Source organism: Xyrauchen texanus, chromosome 31, assembly GCF_025860055.1.
Source record: "Xyrauchen texanus isolate HMW12.3.18 chromosome 31, RBS_HiC_50CHRs, whole genome shotgun sequence".
Taxonomy (NCBI): domain Eukaryota; kingdom Metazoa; phylum Chordata; class Actinopteri; order Cypriniformes; family Catostomidae; genus Xyrauchen; species Xyrauchen texanus.
The window spans coordinates 35,043,789-35,060,770 of record NC_068306.1 but is presented as its reverse complement, the minus strand read 5'-3'; the positions used below and the strand labels follow the sequence as shown (position 1 = coordinate 35,060,770).

Sequence of the window (16,982 nt, the reverse complement as noted above, 5' to 3'; positions counted from 1 at the left end):
AATAAAAATTTAAATACATAACGGTAAAGGGCTGTCATGCATGCCAAAATCATGTCAGCCTGTGTCTTAACTAAGGCATCTTGTTTTCCTCCTAATTAATTCACATGTGCTCTCTCAAGGGCACAGAGTCAGAGCCCACAGGGAGCATTGCATCATGGGAACAACAAGAGATGGACTGCTAAGCTCACTCTGCTCACTGCTCATTTCACTTCAGATCTAGTCGGCCCAGAGGGTTTATGTTGGCTTGAACACACACAGCACTGGTTTCCGTTCCTGCATCTTAATCTATTTTAGCATGAACTGCTGATCTCAGGTCAGCAGTTAAAAAGTGACCTTCCCATACAAATCACACACTGTCAGCAAGACTAACCACATCTCCTCAGCCGAGTGTGAACCAGCTCACATGACCAGCCAGTTTAAAAACATGCACACATTTCAAACCTGAGCCTGTTTCTCCCACATTCATCTATTTTCAAAACACTTTGTTTTCATTGTCTGGTTTTAGGAAAGCTTCAATCACTGATGTAGTCAGTTTACTATCGTTTTTTTCCGAACTCATATAAATTCTGACACCTTTTGTGTTTCATAGACAAAAGAAAGTCATATGGGTTTGAAACAACATGAGGGTTGAGAATTTTTATTTTAGTGTGAACTATCCTTTCATGTTAACAGTCAACAGCACCATGACTACAGCAGTGACATAGCCAGAAAAAAGACAGTGGGTGTGCAAAGAGAAAACTATGTGTGCAAGAACTAAAGCATAATTAACTGAAATATAATCACGTTTCCATTAACAACCACTGCATACATTTATTTTTGGCTAAATATTTTTTAAGCTCTGTTTTTTAAATTAGTTCAATAATTACTTTAAAAAATCAATGCAGTTGCCGTGTAAATATATCAAAATATGAGGCTTAATTATAAAAAATGTAATCTGAGACCGCCTCTGTAACACATTGGGTATTATTATAATCACTATAATTGATTATTACATTTCAAAATCAATACATTGAAGTTTCAGCATAATAATGATTTTTATGAGTATTTTACATCCCTACATACTATAAAGTGTAAAACAAATAATTAAAAAAACAATCAAACAAAAATCCTGTAATTTATTTTAGTTGTGCAAGCTTACGCTTTGTGTGGCAGTTCCACACCCTGGCACACCTGTGGCTATGCCACTGGATTACAGTGCAGTGCAATAATTGTGTAAAAATGAAATTATTCAATGAGAAAATGCATTTATTATAAAGCATGCTACAACATAGTTTGAATAATTCTAATTCAAATGTTTTTTTGTGATGGAATAAGTTTAACTACTAATAATTTCCTACCTTTTGGCCAATGAATTTCCATGACTTGTTAACTCATTCATGATTACTGTATACTAATTTTATTAATCACTTTTTAGACATTGCATTCGCAAAAGCAATATATGGCCGGCAAAATAATTTATCCTCATGTGAAGACCAACCAAATTATAAGTAATGCCTCAATGGGGTGGCCAGCAGGGGACCATAAAAACCATATGGTGGCACACATTAAAGTTATATATATAAAAATACTCTGTTTTTATAAATATGTTATTAGTTTATATATATATATATATATATATCTCCATACACAGTACATGATAAAGAGGAAGATGGATGGCCATAAGCCATTGAACAAAGCAGAGCTGCTTGAATTTTTGCACCAGGATTGGCATAAAGTCACCCAACAGCAATGTGAAAGATTGATACATGCCAAGACGCATGAAAGCAGTGATTGAAAATTATTCCAACAAATATTGATTTCTGAACTCTTTCCTAAGTTAAAACATTAGTACTGCATTGTTTAAAAATGAATATGAAATTTTTTTCTTGGCATTATTCAAGATCTGAAAACACGGCATCTTTTTTGTTATTTTGACCAGTTGTCATTTTCTGCAAATACACTGCGTGCCCAATTTTTAGGCAAATTGTATTCTTCAAGATTTATTTTGTTGAAAAAAGAAAAAACACGATGCTCTAAATTACAATAATAATTTCTCCCGACTCAATTGTTTATTCTCAATTTTTAGAGTAGGTTCATTAAATAATTACACAAAATGACAATTAACATTTTTGCAACCACAGCCTCACATATGCTGTTCAAAGACGTGTATTGTCTTCCCAAACTGTAAATCTCACATTTGAGAAGGGCCCACAAGTTCTCAGTAGGATTTAAGTCAGGTGAGGAAGGGGGCCCAAGTCATTATTTGGTCATCTTTGAGGCCCTTGCAGGCTAGCCAAGCATTGGAGTACTTGGATGCATGTGATGGAGCATTGACCTGCATAAAGATCTTGGACTTCTTGAATGCTGAGGACTTCTTTCAGTACCACTGCTTGAAGAATTTACTTTCCAGAAACTGGCAGTAAGTTTGAGGGTTGAGTTTCAATCCATCTTCAACTCGAAAATGTCCAACTACCTCATCTTTAATAATAGCAGCCCACACCAGTACCCCTCCTCCACCTTGCTGGCGCCCGACTTGAAGTGGTTCCCAGTGTCCAATAGGGATCCAATCTTGACGCTTCAACTTGTGAATATATTCAGTGTTGGTTGTTGTTGTTTCAGCCTTCTTGACCATGGCCATGTCTCCATGCGTTTTTTGCATCCCAGTTGACTATTTGAAACAAAACGTTTGATTGTCCAGTCGCCATGCCTCAATAGTTTAGCTATTTCAAGAGCATTGCATCTGTCTGAAAGGCATTTTAAAATTTTTGAAATTTCAGTGTCAGTTAAATCTCTTTTTTGGCCCATTTTACCTGAGGTAATGAAGCTGCCTAATAATTATGCACACCTTGATACAAGGTGTTAGTCACTTTCGACCACACCCTCCCTCATTACACAAATACATACCACCTGAAAATGGTATGTATTATAAGTTTATTTGGTTTGGAGTTGGAAAATGTTCATGGAAATAATGATAAGATCAGAATACTCACATTGTGCATGCAGTGTAAATGCTCTAAAAGACAATATTTTTATTTGGAATTTGGGAGAAATTTTGTCAGTACTTAGAATACAACAATAATGTTAATTTTACTCAAATACATACCTATAAATATGAAATCCTGAGAAATTGGTCATTTTGCAGTGGTCTCTTAATGTTTTCCAGAGCTGTATATATAAAATTGGCACCCCCTGACAATTATATTAACAAACAGTGATGACAATTTCAGACATTCATAAATGCACGGATCACAGATGCTGAACTGAATTGTTTTGTGTGTCTAAAAAAAACATTACTGACACTCTTTATTTCCAATGGGTCTGATTATTGATTTATTTATTTTTTGTAATCAATAATAAACTAAATTTAAATGGTTTTGCCTTGTCTTTGGTAAAATGTAATGTTACAGATTATAAATGGCAATGTTAATGCAGTATTTGATAAAAAGTCAAATATATTAGTAATACATGATACAAACACACATGCATGATGCATGTAATGTACGTATTTTCAGATTTTTAAGTCTAAAGTCATTAGGCTGTAGATACAACTCAGATCATATCAATTCACATCACATGATAAAGTTTGCCTTGCTTTACACAATACATTCCTGCGAAACATTCCTGATGATTAGACAGAAAAGAACAATTAAAAAACAGTTTGGGCACTCCCAATGATTTCTGCTCCCACCTTAATAGAAATAGCACTCAAACTTTAACTTTTGATAAATTGATCTCATTATTCATCAGTCAGCTTTAATCTCACAATATCAAATAGTCTCATACTTTTCAATAATCTGTAATTACCCCCATAAATACAGTTCTGTTTACAGGGAAAGATGTAAGAACATTAAAGTAATTGAAATTAAAATGAAATTAAATGAACACAGAATTCTTCCACAGCTGACAATTCATTTAGAATCTCATATAAGGCCGATTCATATATACAGTGTCTGATTCAATCATTCAGTACTGTCTTTAAAGGAATATTCCGGGTTCAATACAAGTTAAGTTCAATCAACAGCATTTGTGGCATAATGTTGATTACCACAAAAATGTATTTCGACTCGTTCCTCCTTTTCTTTTAAAAAAGCAAATATCGAGGTTACAGTGAGGCACTTACAATCGACTGAATGAGGGCCAATTGTTGGAGGATTTAAACAGAAATGTGAAGCTTATAATCACTTAAAAAGCATTTACATTAATTCTTCTTTTGAAAATCATGTATTATTTGAGCTGTAAAGTTGTTTAAAGCATAGTTTTTACAGTCGTTTTAGGGTTTGTTGACTTTACATCATCATGGTAACGAAGTTGTCAAATCGTAAAAAAAAACACTCATATTGTTTGTCTTGTGTCTGTACTTATGGAACAGTGAGTATTATAACATTCAAAAATTGGCCCCATTCACTTTCATTGTAAGTGCCTCAATGTAACACAGATTTTTGCTTTTTTAAGAAAAGAAGGGGCAAGTCAAAATCATTTTTTGTGGTAATCAACATTATGCCACAAATGCTGTCGATTGAGGTTAACTTGTATTGAATTCGAACATTCCTTTAATACCCCAGCTAACCATATTTTGGTTCCTAGAACATTCCGGGAATGTTCCAGAACGTACATTCTAATGTTCTATTTGGGCTAGCCAAGAAAGCTTTTACAGCAATAGAAGGTTCCCTAACATTTTATCCCTTCTGCAACTCTGCTGTAGTCAATAATAAATCTACAATCAATCATTCAAATAAGTTAAACACATCATCGCACATACAATAATAGGGAGTATTAAATTAATATGTAAGATACAATTTGTCCATTAATATGAAAGTTTTGCTGGAACATGTATTTTGTTTATCTATCACCATACTTAAAACTGAGCCTTCATTTTGCATTTCCTAAAGGACAGTTCTACATTTTGGCTCAATTAGTGAAACACATCAGATAGCCTCTATTTATGTGACACGGGCTCATCCTCTCTGTTATATTCAGTCACGGAGATCAACGACACTCTGGCCTTGTTCTTCTTCTTGAGCCCCACTGGGAGTGCCGGCTGGAAGAGACGGCTTATAGTGTGTTTATTTGGGTCGTAGTCATCCCTGACCTGACGCATCTCCCGGTTGACAGCTTTGGGGTCTCCTAGAAGTTGCCTCAGCTCCCTCGGATCCTCTTTGCGCAGATAGTGGTATGGTCTCTTACCGCAGTTGTCCCTTAGGTTTCTGTTGGCACCATATTGGACTAGCAGGTCAGTTATATGGAGTTGACAATGAATAGCAGCGACATGCAGCGGTGTGTAACCACCGTGTGATTTGGCATTAATGTCCACTGCATGGTCACTTTTCCTCGACACCTCGATAATTCTGCAGACCATCTCAACGTTTCCACACTTGACAGCCCAGTGTAAGGCCGTGAAACCAGACATGAAGTCCTTCTTCTCTGCAAGATGAGCATCCTTTAAAAGCAGGCCATACACCTGACTCCACTGACCGGCCGCAGACTTCACGAGCCACTGGTGCTCCAGGGAGTCGAGTGGGTAATGGTGTGAGTACTTGGGCTCATCGGACTGTTTAGGGGCCTTGAAGTGTCTCTGCACCTGTGGGGAGCCCCTAGCGCTGGCGACACTGCCTGTTGAAGGTCTCCTCTTACATTGAGGTGAGGAATGAGGCTCTTGGGCAGAGCTGACAGTTCCCGAGTGCTCGGTGGAGGTTTTCTGATAACTGATGTGCACTGGAGGCATCCGTAAAGGCAGCGCACATGGTTTGTTTGTGCTCGCCTCTTTCTTGGCAGGGCATGCAGCTCCATGTTTATCTGAGTCATCGGTGTCAGATTTGAGAGGAACGATGAAATTTCGAACCTTTGTAGGTTGAAGGTCCACATTCTTGCTTCTTTCTGGAGAAAACTGTCCCACGGTGCTGTGTGAAGATTTTGAGGTAGATATAATCAATGTTTTTGGGTCTGACTTGTTTCCATCTGCATTTGTTAAATCTTCTGCTGCATGTGATACATGTTCTTCATCCTCTTCTCTTAGGGTGTTTTCATCTTTAGAGACTTCTAATAAATGCAGATATAGTTTCTTTAGGACTATATACTTGGTGTCTTGGAATTCTTTCACAACGGCAATGTTGTTTACAAACGTCTTGAAAAGTTCTCGGTTTTGTCTCTTCTCTGCCAGATCACTACAATTCAGGGGTCCTTTAAACTTGTTCAGTATATCCGAGTTTTTCACCTTTCCTCCCCCTTCTATTAACATGTTTAAAATAGCCTCTTGAGTCAAATCCATTTTTTAAAAAACGTCCCAAATATGAACATACCTCTAGCCTTCGTCCTCGACAGCACCTGGACTGTCACCACGCCCTTACCTGTTTTCCGGAATGTCCACGTGACACCTCATTTACATTAAATATTCAGGTCAGGCATGGTCGTCAACGTAGAAAAATCGGAAAATTGTTATGAGAGTTCGAAACATCTTGAATTTGGTTCTAAAAAAAACCGGAACCTTCAATTATTCACTATAGATAGAAATATTCGGGTTAGCAAGTTAAGTAGTTTAAATAGCCTACTTAAACTAAATTATACATATATATTCTAAAAACCATCCATAGTAGTAACAAATCTAGACAATCTAAAAAAAAAAAACGATGTATTATTATTATTATTCGGCTATAATTATTAAATAGGCTTGTTTATACTGATTTCTCTTTATTTCTGTTTTAAATTAAGGAACTATGAAAAAGTATGCATTTGTCCTTGTGTGCATATATCACCGCAACCGGGAGACTGTATGCCATTAAACAGTCTGGTGTGGATCATAATTGATAATTAATTCCATATTTCATTATTGAGGAAATTTATCCGGACATGTCTTGGGAAAAGGCTGAGAAAAGGCATTTCTGAAGCCAGTGGGAGTTTCCAGGAAGAAGCCATATTGAACGTGTCGAAGCGCTCGCGATTCCAACTATGGCAAAATATAAACTCATGAATATTAATTTAGTCATCTCGCGTTGCTTCAATATAACTCCTGCCCGTCCAGACGCGTAACATGATTAATATTCAAAAGCCCAGCCCTCGCTATTGCTTTAACCGTTGATTTGCTAGTTGTCTTACCAACGTATACCTTTCAACCAATCAACTAGACGTTGTTTGTAAACCTCTTTAATATTCATAAGTCAGGCCTTCACCATAGTAATATTCTCAATTTTCCAACCGCTCCATAGAGTGTCAGCGGACGGAGAGAGACGTAGGCAGCTCCCTTTCGCCTTATTTCGGCAGTAAACATAACATTCCTCATCATGGCGGCCACGGATGTAGATATTTTTTCTGTGAGTAACATTTTTAATAATTTTGTCCTTCCAGAGACATGCGTTCCCTTAAAAATACAAACACTTTGTGTTTTCTGTAATGAATTAGGACTAGCACGAGCGCTACCATTCGAGTTTAGCCCAAATGTCTCAATCTGCATTGACCAGCAATACAATCTGTTTATTTATTATATGTTTACTACTTGTCAGACCAAGTATCTGTCTTTTTTAACTTGATTGTAGACTTATAAAGTATTTCTTCATTGCTGACGTTCTGTCTTTTTTAAAGCATTTAATGTGTTTTCTCACTCTGGAATGCTACTTAAATTCAAATCTGAATTTATTCTGATATCTGCAGGCTGATGCTTTAATTACAGTACACATTAAGTTTCACTTTTGGAGTATTTCAGTAGCATGCACTGTACGCAGCACATGATGGCTGGTTCTGAAGGCAGTCTGCTAAAAGTCTTCTCATTTACCACTTTGTTGACATATTTTGCTCTATTTACTCAGACTGTGTACAAATTCCCATTCAAACATGAAATAAGCTCAGATATGTGGTAAACATTGTGTTCTGAAAAGCCTTAATTCACATTACAGTTTGTAATGTGAGGGACCAGCATGTGGCTCCTCAGTGTGAGATCACAGATAACAGTGTCCAGGGTTGGAGGTTGGTTTGTTGATCTGATGGTGTTTAAACTCAGCAAGGAATGATTAATCAGCCAATTATGGGATCTTTGGAATTGTTGAAAATTAGGGTGATTACCGGTATGTGTGAAGCATAAGATTATGAGATCTAGCAGAAAGCCTGCTAGTGGTCAGTGCATTGCTCTGCTCTGAAAACAAAAACAGACAAAGCAGCATGCAGTGGAAGTTCTGGGGTGATTTTTAGAGAGAGTCCGATAATCGGGTTGATCAACATAATTTTTTACTGATATTCACACTTTTTTACTTAAACTGTTATCGGTTCTTCAATATCGGCTCTACTGAGAAGTGCTGCCATTGTTTCACAAAGCAGTTTAATCTAAACACTTTCATACATCGCCCAAACAAGATGAAAATACATTTGTGGCCATTTAGATTGTGCAAAGTTGTTTTGCAGTGTTTGGATTAAGTGGCATAAATATTATAATGATTATCATTAGAATATTTGCACAATATGATTTTCTTGTTGTAGTTTAATTAATTTGTAATTATTTATAGCAAAAAATAAAACTATATGAATTTGAAACGGATCCCTCAAATTGGTTATCAGACACTTTTGGTATAATAATTTGGTATTAATAATTGGTGTTGGTAAGGTATTTAGTAAAAATAAGGCTAATAGCTTATCCATCTATCACTAGTGATTTTGATACTATATTAATTCATACATGAAGTGTTTTTTTTATAAACCTAATGCGGATTTTAAACTTTTATGTGTTAAGTAACACCTTAAGTGAACCCATTGTCTTGTATAAATTAGTAAATGGTTTGATCAATTATTTTTACCAATATTACATTTTTTACTAATATTCACACTTTTCTACTTTTGGCTTTCAGTTCTTCAATATTTGATCTACCGATAAGTGCTTGCATTGATTGGTGTAACAATGATTGTATTGTTACTGTACTGTTATTGTATTGACGCTGACTACCACCCTTGGAGTCGCGAGTTGCAATCAAGTGTGTGCTGAGTGACTCCAGCCAGATCTCCAAAGCAACCAAATTGGCCCGGTTGCTAGGGAGGATAGAGTTCCATGGGGGAACCTCCTTGTGTTCGTGATGAGTGGTTCTCGCTCTCATTGGGGTGTGTGGTAAGTTGTGCGTAGATTGCGGAGAATAGCATGAGCCTCCACATGCTGTGAGTCTCCGCGGAGTCGTGCACAGCGAGCCACATGATAAGATGCACGGATTGACGGTCTCAGAAGCAACTGAGAGGCAACTGAGACTTGTCCTTCACCACCCGGATTGAGGCGAGTAACCGCGCAACCACGAGGACCTACTAAGTAGTGGGAAATTGGCATTCCAAATTGGGAGAAAAGGGGATAAAAAAACTATTAAAAATGTGTTTCATCAGTTATCGAACATTTATTAAGCCTAATATTTATATATAATAGTAAATATTTATTTATAAATATTATATAAAACTAGATACAAATAATCATTATTATTATCGGTCATCAAAGTATAGTATCGGTCAATCTCTAAATAGTAATTTTGACACTACATTCCTCTAACTGCCTTTTGTTAGATTCTGAGTTTTGACAAGTTCTTAAGTGACTCTTGCCTTAAAGTACCTGGGAGTTTAAGTGGATTTTTCAACTTGAATGTGTTAAGTGACAGCTCAAGCAAACCAATTGTCTTGCAAGGTATCTGTGCAATGTATACTGAGCAATCACACACAAACAAACACTGTTTGATCAGGACAGTTTGCAGGGAATGCTCAGGACTTCAGGAATTTACATTTTCCTTCTTGATTAAGAGGAAGGGCATTTATAATCTGGTCGAGTTTTGAGGGAAAACGAGTGTTTGGATTGAGAAGGGCTATTTTGAGCTGTTGGTCAGCCTTGATAATAAATCCATTATGTGTGTGCCATGATAAAGAAACTTGTGCATTGCTTTAGAAGTCTCTGACTTAGACTTAGAATTGGAAAGTTTGCAGCCAAGTGTTCTTTCACACTGTCAAACTGTTGGCTGAATGTAATGTAATGTTATGAGTGCTTTCACAGTCGATGCTTTTGATTAGAGGTTTGTGTGGTTTTAGGGGCCATATTGATCAACTACACTGAACTGAGGAGGATCAATTTTAATTATAATTACATAATGGGCAAAAAAGCTTAAAGGGTTTCAGTTCACCCAAAAATGAAATTTCTGTCATGACTTACACACCCCTGCCTTAAACGAACGATTATGACAAGACGGTCCTGTTCCACATCAGTTTAATTTATCATTCTGTGCCCAAGTTTCAAGGCAGGGCTGATGTAGTTACTGTTATATAAAGCTATGAGGTTAGTAATGATGACTCAACATCCTGTTCATGCTTAGATGCTCCACATATCATCACTGACATTAATAAACACTGAAAAATCACATGATTCAAATTATATAAGTCCATATGTGTTAAGATTTTTAAATCAAAAACCTCCATTAATGGGATACGTGCAATCTTGTTGTTATTTATGAATGTTAAAGGGTTAATTCACCTAAAAAGGACAGTTTTGACACCATTGACCCATACTTTTTATAACTGAAATATATCCATATTTACTGATATCGAATCAAATCAAAAGCTTGTGAATCAGAATCAAATTGAATTGGGAAATCTGTACCGATACCATCCCTACGAATTCTACCTTTAAATACAAACTTTACACCGGAATACACAGACTTCTACTTCATGTTCTGCAACGGCAGGTTTCTGAATGCATGCGGGCATGAGGAGTGGCAGCCAGTTAGACAGCTGTGTGTGTATGCACATTACACGCAGATCTCTAATAGAAAATGCAGATAGGGTCCAGTCTTGTTCAGCAGATACCACATCAATCTAGACCGTCTGCATTCTTCTCATTGCTATCAGAAGCCATGTCAGTGATGTCTCCGTTTTGTCCGTTCTGTGCAGCAGGCACACACACACACACACACACACACACACACACACACACACACACACACACACACACACACACACACACACACACACACACATTCAGGTGGATGTCAGTGGAAAGTATGGAGCTGCCCCAGTTTGGCTCTCCTCCACCTCAGCTCAGAGTGCCCATCTGCCTCCAACAATCTGTGTTGTTGTAGACCCCAGTGATTGAACAGTATTTTTAATGGGCGGTAGCCTATATTTTAAAATGTTGATTCTATTCAATTATTGATTCTTTACTAATTGTATAATTAGAATTGAATATGTTTATGGATAAAAGGGTCATTTTTCTTTAAATCAGAGGAACCATCTTTTCAACCAAACAGCTGTTGTTGGCAAATAGAATCAAAATGTTAAATGAAAGTAGTAAAATACTGTAAAAAGCTAGTTATATTTCGAGCAGTTTTTTTTTATTAAATAAACACTGAAAAATTATTTAATGTTCTTCGTTTTGAGTCAGACATGATGAAATGAATTAACTGTGGGTTAGTACGTTTTTCACTCTCTAATAATAACCGGCTGATAAGAGTAATTTGCTCTGGAGGTAGTAATGAATGTTTGCGGTGTAGATTCAAAATAACCGACTCATGAGATTAATTGGTTCTGGAATCGACTACTCTGGGGACACTGTATGTTTTGTCCTGTATAAAAGAACCGGCTCATGAGAGTCATTCGTTCAGGATTCTGACTACTCCAGTCACACTGTATATTTCACACTGTAGATTAAAAAAAAAAACAATCATAAGATTCATTTGTTTGGGAACCGTTTTACACTGGACACGCTGGATGTTTCCCATTGTAGATTCAAAAGAAACAACTAATCTTTTCAGCCAAACATTGTAGATTTAAAATGTTAAATGAAAGAACTAAAATGCAGTACAAAATAAATCAATTCTAAATAATCACAGCATGCTTTTCATTTTTTACTTAATAAGCATGAGGATGAATTATTTGATTTTCTTCATTGATATGCACCAATGTTACAAAATAATAATAAAACAATAAAAGCAATGTTTTCCTAAAATATTAATATAACACTAATATATTGTATGAAAAATACCATGCAGAGATATCATTATGCTTTTCAAGTAACAATGCAAACACATTTTTGCAGGGAAGCTTCGAATCATTTAATTGATACTGACAGTTTGAAATGATTCACTAAAATGAATTGAATTTACCAAATCTAACGCAGTTTTTGCTGTCTTAATTCTTGTTGCGAGACAAGGAAGGATCACAAAACTTGTCTAATGACACTTATTTCTTAATGGCCAAATAAAAAGCTTTTTGTAATATTCAGTGATGTTTCTTCATTAGCCTGCATATCGTCAGTAAAACCATCGCAAAAACATTATATTATAAATATTCCATATAGCCTCACACAGCACTATAGATGGTGTGATGATTTCCTGCAAATTTATGGTTGTAAATTATGTTATTTTCAGTCACTGATAAAAACTATGTGAATTCATATAGTTCCTTAAAGGTTTTGTCTGGGGCGTATGGTTGCACAAAGGGACATCTGGCATGTTCGCACACATGAATTAGGGCTTAGGTCTTATTGAGGGTGGGTTGAGAAAATATTGTTCTGCACCCCAAACGCTGCTCCATTTCCTCTTGATCTGCTGCAACCTGAGGGGAAATGTTTGGCCTGCCCCTGCGGCGGGGGCATTCACCATCAGCACCTATAAGGCCATTGTTCAAGCCTTCCCAAGTTTTTCTCCGTTCAGACTGCAAGTTTTCCAAAAACCCTTTCAGAAGGCATTTCCCCTTCACCTCAGTTAGGACAATGTCCAGCTTTCATCTGTTAAGTTGGATCTCCCATGGTGCCTCTGCTTTGAAATAACACAGGCGTTGGTGCAGGTTTTGCAACCTGCATTCCTTCAGTGTGTTACGCCAGCAGAAGTACAGTTTTCCTCGGTAGCGCAGATGACATCATCCAGCAAATATGTGCCTGCATTTGGGAAAAAGACGAGGCAGGAGAGTTTAAGGGCACTTGTTTATGTGATAAAAGCCTCTTTCACAGGAGTTTGTATTTACTGACTCTGAATGAGGGGATTTTAATTGCTTAATTAATTGTCTATTGAATATATTTAAGTATTTGTATTGCATTTCATATTAGTGCATTAGTGCAAATATAATGGTAATACCTTACAATAAAGTCGTGAAGTTAACATTAGTTAAAACTAGTGATGGACTGATATGGGGTTTTTTAATGGCCGATGCTGATATCCAGAGAGCTAGGTGGCCGATATAAAAATATTATATAAATATAATATAGTAAATAACAAACATAACATTGCAAAATAAATAATAATAAACTCTTATTTAGCACTATATATACTCAATTTCACAAACACAAAAAAGTAATATTGTATTTGAAATGGTAGAATGCAGTTTCTTCTGATTTCTGTTTAGTCATCAAATTTTAGTAATTTATTTGCACATGAAGAAATTGTAAATATATTAGGAAGAAGGAAATAACAGTACACACAGTAGTCCAGCAACCATGCATGGCATGTCCACATTAGCAATTGCATTTACTCAAAAATGTTATCAAACCAATTGTACATACAGTGCATAGTGAAAAAGACATTTACTTATAGCACACGTGAAGCGCTTTTATTTTGGGCTGCATCTGAAAATGTAGGCAGTTGACATGGTACTTTGCTGCCTAATCAGTTAATGCCTTAACTGACATCTGTTTTGAATGAATGGAACTCTTAAGGAAACTGGTCTCTGAACAGTTTGAAAAGCACCTAATTTTCATCGTACCTCCGTATACAGCTTACGGATTTAGCATTTTCCTGGTTTTGGATGCAGCCTTGAAGTTGCACTCAAGCACTCAACCTCCTGACAGTTTAATCGGATAATATAATGCGGATATTTGCAGACGGTGTATGATATTAGTTTTATTGACATTTGCCTTTTTATCATTAGACAAGACAGTTAAATGTTACAGGGAACTGTTGAGGAGAGAGAGGGAGAATGTAACAGGTGAGCACTTTAACATTACGAGCTCAAACGCGTCTGCCACGGCTCTGATATGTGGACCGTTCAAATGACACTGTGTTGCACACCGGTCTATTATTGTAGTAACATGATGGCACACAACAATCATGACTGGTCGTTTACATATCTCAAGTCACTTCACATGCAAGCAGGTGATTTTCGCCACTCTCAAGAAAACAATCGGCCTAACAGGGAAATTTATCGGCCGATAATTAAAAAAGTCAGTATATCGGCCGATATATTGGTCAACCACATGTTAAAACATTCGATTACTTGAACTAACAATTAAACAAAGTATATTTACAAATAATCATTAACTTTTAGATATTTAAAGGCTGTAAAAAAATATTGTTCATGGCTAGTTCATGATGCCTAATACAGCCTTGTTGTAAAGTGTTACTACTATAATTGTTCTCTTAGAATTATATATACATAAATTTGTGAAAAACAGCATAGACAACATGCATTGATTAGTTTTAACTGGATATTTACTCTATTTATTGCATTTAACATATTTAATCTATTTGATAATTTTTACACGGTTGCTTTTTTATTAATTTATCAGAATTTATTAAAATGTCCTTTGAATTTAGTCAATATTTTTTTCCTTTCATCTTTAATTTTAGTCCATGTTACTCTGACTTAGGGCTGGGCGATAAAACGATATGGATATATATATCACGATAAAGAAAATCCACGATAAGCTTTTGAGGAATTTTCTATATTTACTGCGTGTCACTAAAACACAAGCAGTTCGGCTTTCTCGGGCTGCATTTCCACTGGGGTGGACGAAATCCGTTCAAAGGTGCTCACAGCGCTGTGAAAGAGCTTGCTCCACACCGCTGCCAATCCTACGAGCCACCTTGCGAGCATGACGCTCGGCTTTCATAGAAATGAATTGAAAATGATCTCAGCTTCGCTCACAATGCGCCAGTGGTAACATAGGGTCAGACTGGATGAACTTGCTAATGCTAGCTGCCTTGCTAACAATTAGGCTACGTCGGACACCGGATTGATTCCATCCGCACCGCAAGACTTCATGACAACGGTTGTGCCCTCTCATCGTCTCTAGTGAAGAGCGCGACAGAACAAAAGTGATGTGGACAACAGCTCTGATCTTTCTGCGCTGTAATCTTGAATATTGTTCTGTAGCAACAAACATGCATCATTTCTGCCCTGTCCCGTTCCGCACGCGTTGCCTCTTCTCCCTACATGTGTGTAGACATGAAGCGCTGCATGAGTTAACATGGTTTCAAAGCACCTTTTAAACCATACGGTTTTCCCCTTCTAAATGTATCTTTATTAATCAGCATGTTACGAGCCTTTAATAATAAACAAATCGATTTCTGTTCTAATTTTGTGAAAATAAATTAGATGTCTGGAATGGATAAGGAAAGACTAAAATTACTAGTTGGTAGACTAATCTCTCACTTTAATGAAAATGAAAAACATTTTCTACATTTTCTCTCAGGACACCCCTGAACCCACATTCATCATCATTCCACAGTCACAAGGGCTTTTATCCCCCATACTTAAGTATCTGAATCTAATGAAATATAAAAAATATTTCATTTTAATGTAAAAATATTCCAACAAATACTGGACTGCTGTCACTATGCTTCAGAACAAACAGATGATGTTTTAACATTCATTTTCAATTGATAAACGATAAAAGATGGTAAAATTGGTAAAAGATCCCGAAGACCCCACTGCTTTGGCCGTCTCTGGACCCCCTGTGCAGTTTTGTAGAGACTATTTTTACTGTTTAGAATACATTTTTTCTTCTTTTCTTCCGTCAACTTTGAAATAAAAAAAAGAAAGTGCAATGTGTAAATGTATATCGTGATAACAATTTTGGCCATATCGCCCAGCCCTACTCTGACTAAAATGGCATATATAATTTAGTTCAAGAAAATGACATGTTTGCAGTTCACCTGTTCATTAGTTTCATTGTCTGTGGAGAAGTTTATGCTTTGAATAGCTTATTTATTTATTTATTTATTTTTATTTATTTTTTTTTTACATATTTTCATCAAAGTCCATCCATCCATCCATTGTCAACCGCTTATCCTGTGTACAGGGTCGCGGGGGGCTGGAGCCTATCCCAGCTAACATTGGGCGAAAGGCGGGGGACACCCTGGACAGGTCGCCAGTCCATCGCAGTGTTTTTTTTTTTTTTTTTTTTTTTTTTTTTTCCATCAAAGTAGGATTTAATTATAATAATTTAGCATTTTATGCATCTTTTTGGTCTCGTCTATATTATTGTTGACCGAGATTAACACTGTCCTTTAATCAATTATTGTACTTTTTAACACAACATTTACTTAAAGAAATTGTATGTGACCCATTGACAAGACTGTTGGTAGATTTTGAAAATGTCATGAAAAAACATTATTTGAGAAAATTGTGTGAAAAATTTTAAACTTTAAAAATTTTAACCAAATAATCGAACATTTTGAAAAAGTTATTTAAACATATTAAAGATTTACTAAATCCCCAAATCTATAAAACTGCATTCATAATGGGGTTCAGCTGGACTAGACACACACAGGCCTGATTACTGCCAGCCCTGTTCAAATCCCATCATATGACATAAAACAAAATGCTAGATGTCACAAAATACTATCAAAACCATCAGGTTTTTCACTGAAAAATAACTAGCTTGATTGTTTCTCATCAAAACCTATCACATGCCTTTAGAAGATTTGGAATATGATGCACAAGTCGCACATACTACATTTTTGATCATTCTTCAGTGAACTTCCTTTAAAATGCCAGAGTAGCCTAACATTTTCATCAGTAATTTTGTTGACAAGATTAACACTGTCTACTTGCAAAAATGTTTATCATGGAATCAATGATTGTACATTTAAACACAATATGATCTTAAATATTTCAAGCTAGAAACTCTGTTATCTATTAATATTGTTGGTTGATTTTGAAAATGTTACAATAGCTAACACTTCTGTTGACCATTTCCCAAGTAGCCAAATATCTGCCAATTTATTGGGCTTGGCGATATTTCGGTCCATCACTACCCCACCATTGCATAATGAATGCATTTATGTTTGTTTACC

General features: G+C 36.2%; 2 protein-coding genes across 4 annotated transcripts in view; one reads left to right on the top strand and one right to left on the bottom strand.

The window, feature by feature from the left end:
• Positions 1-2,926: 2,926 nt before the first annotated feature.
• Positions 2,927-6,305, bottom strand: LOC127624778 (ankyrin repeat domain-containing protein SOWAHA-like). The gene has a single exon (XM_052099654.1). It carries the CDS (start codon positions 6,242-6,244, stop codon positions 4,916-4,918), a length of 1,329 nt encoding a protein of 442 aa, XP_051955614.1. The 5' UTR covers positions 6,245-6,305; the 3' UTR covers positions 2,927-4,915.
• Positions 6,306-7,175: 870 nt separating this feature from the next.
• LOC127624775 (septin-8-A-like) overlaps positions 7,176-16,982 on the top strand; it is a 46,269-nt gene continuing 36,462 nt past the window's right edge. For 2 of the 3 annotated variants that reach the window (XM_052099648.1, XM_052099649.1), the window contains exon 1: positions 7,176-7,283. In XM_052099648.1, the coding sequence (XP_051955608.1) occupies positions 7,254-7,283 (30 nt within the window). In that variant the 5' untranslated portion in view covers positions 7,176-7,253. The remainder of the gene's footprint in view (positions 7,284-16,982) is intronic. The other variant, XM_052099650.1, reaches the window with a different exon arrangement.

What these genes read in the sequence shown, in the direction of transcription:
- LOC127624778 (XM_052099654.1), bottom strand. Translation starts at nt 6,244, where the DNA reads ATGGATTTGACTCAAGAGGCTATTTTAAACATGTTAATAGAAGGGGGA.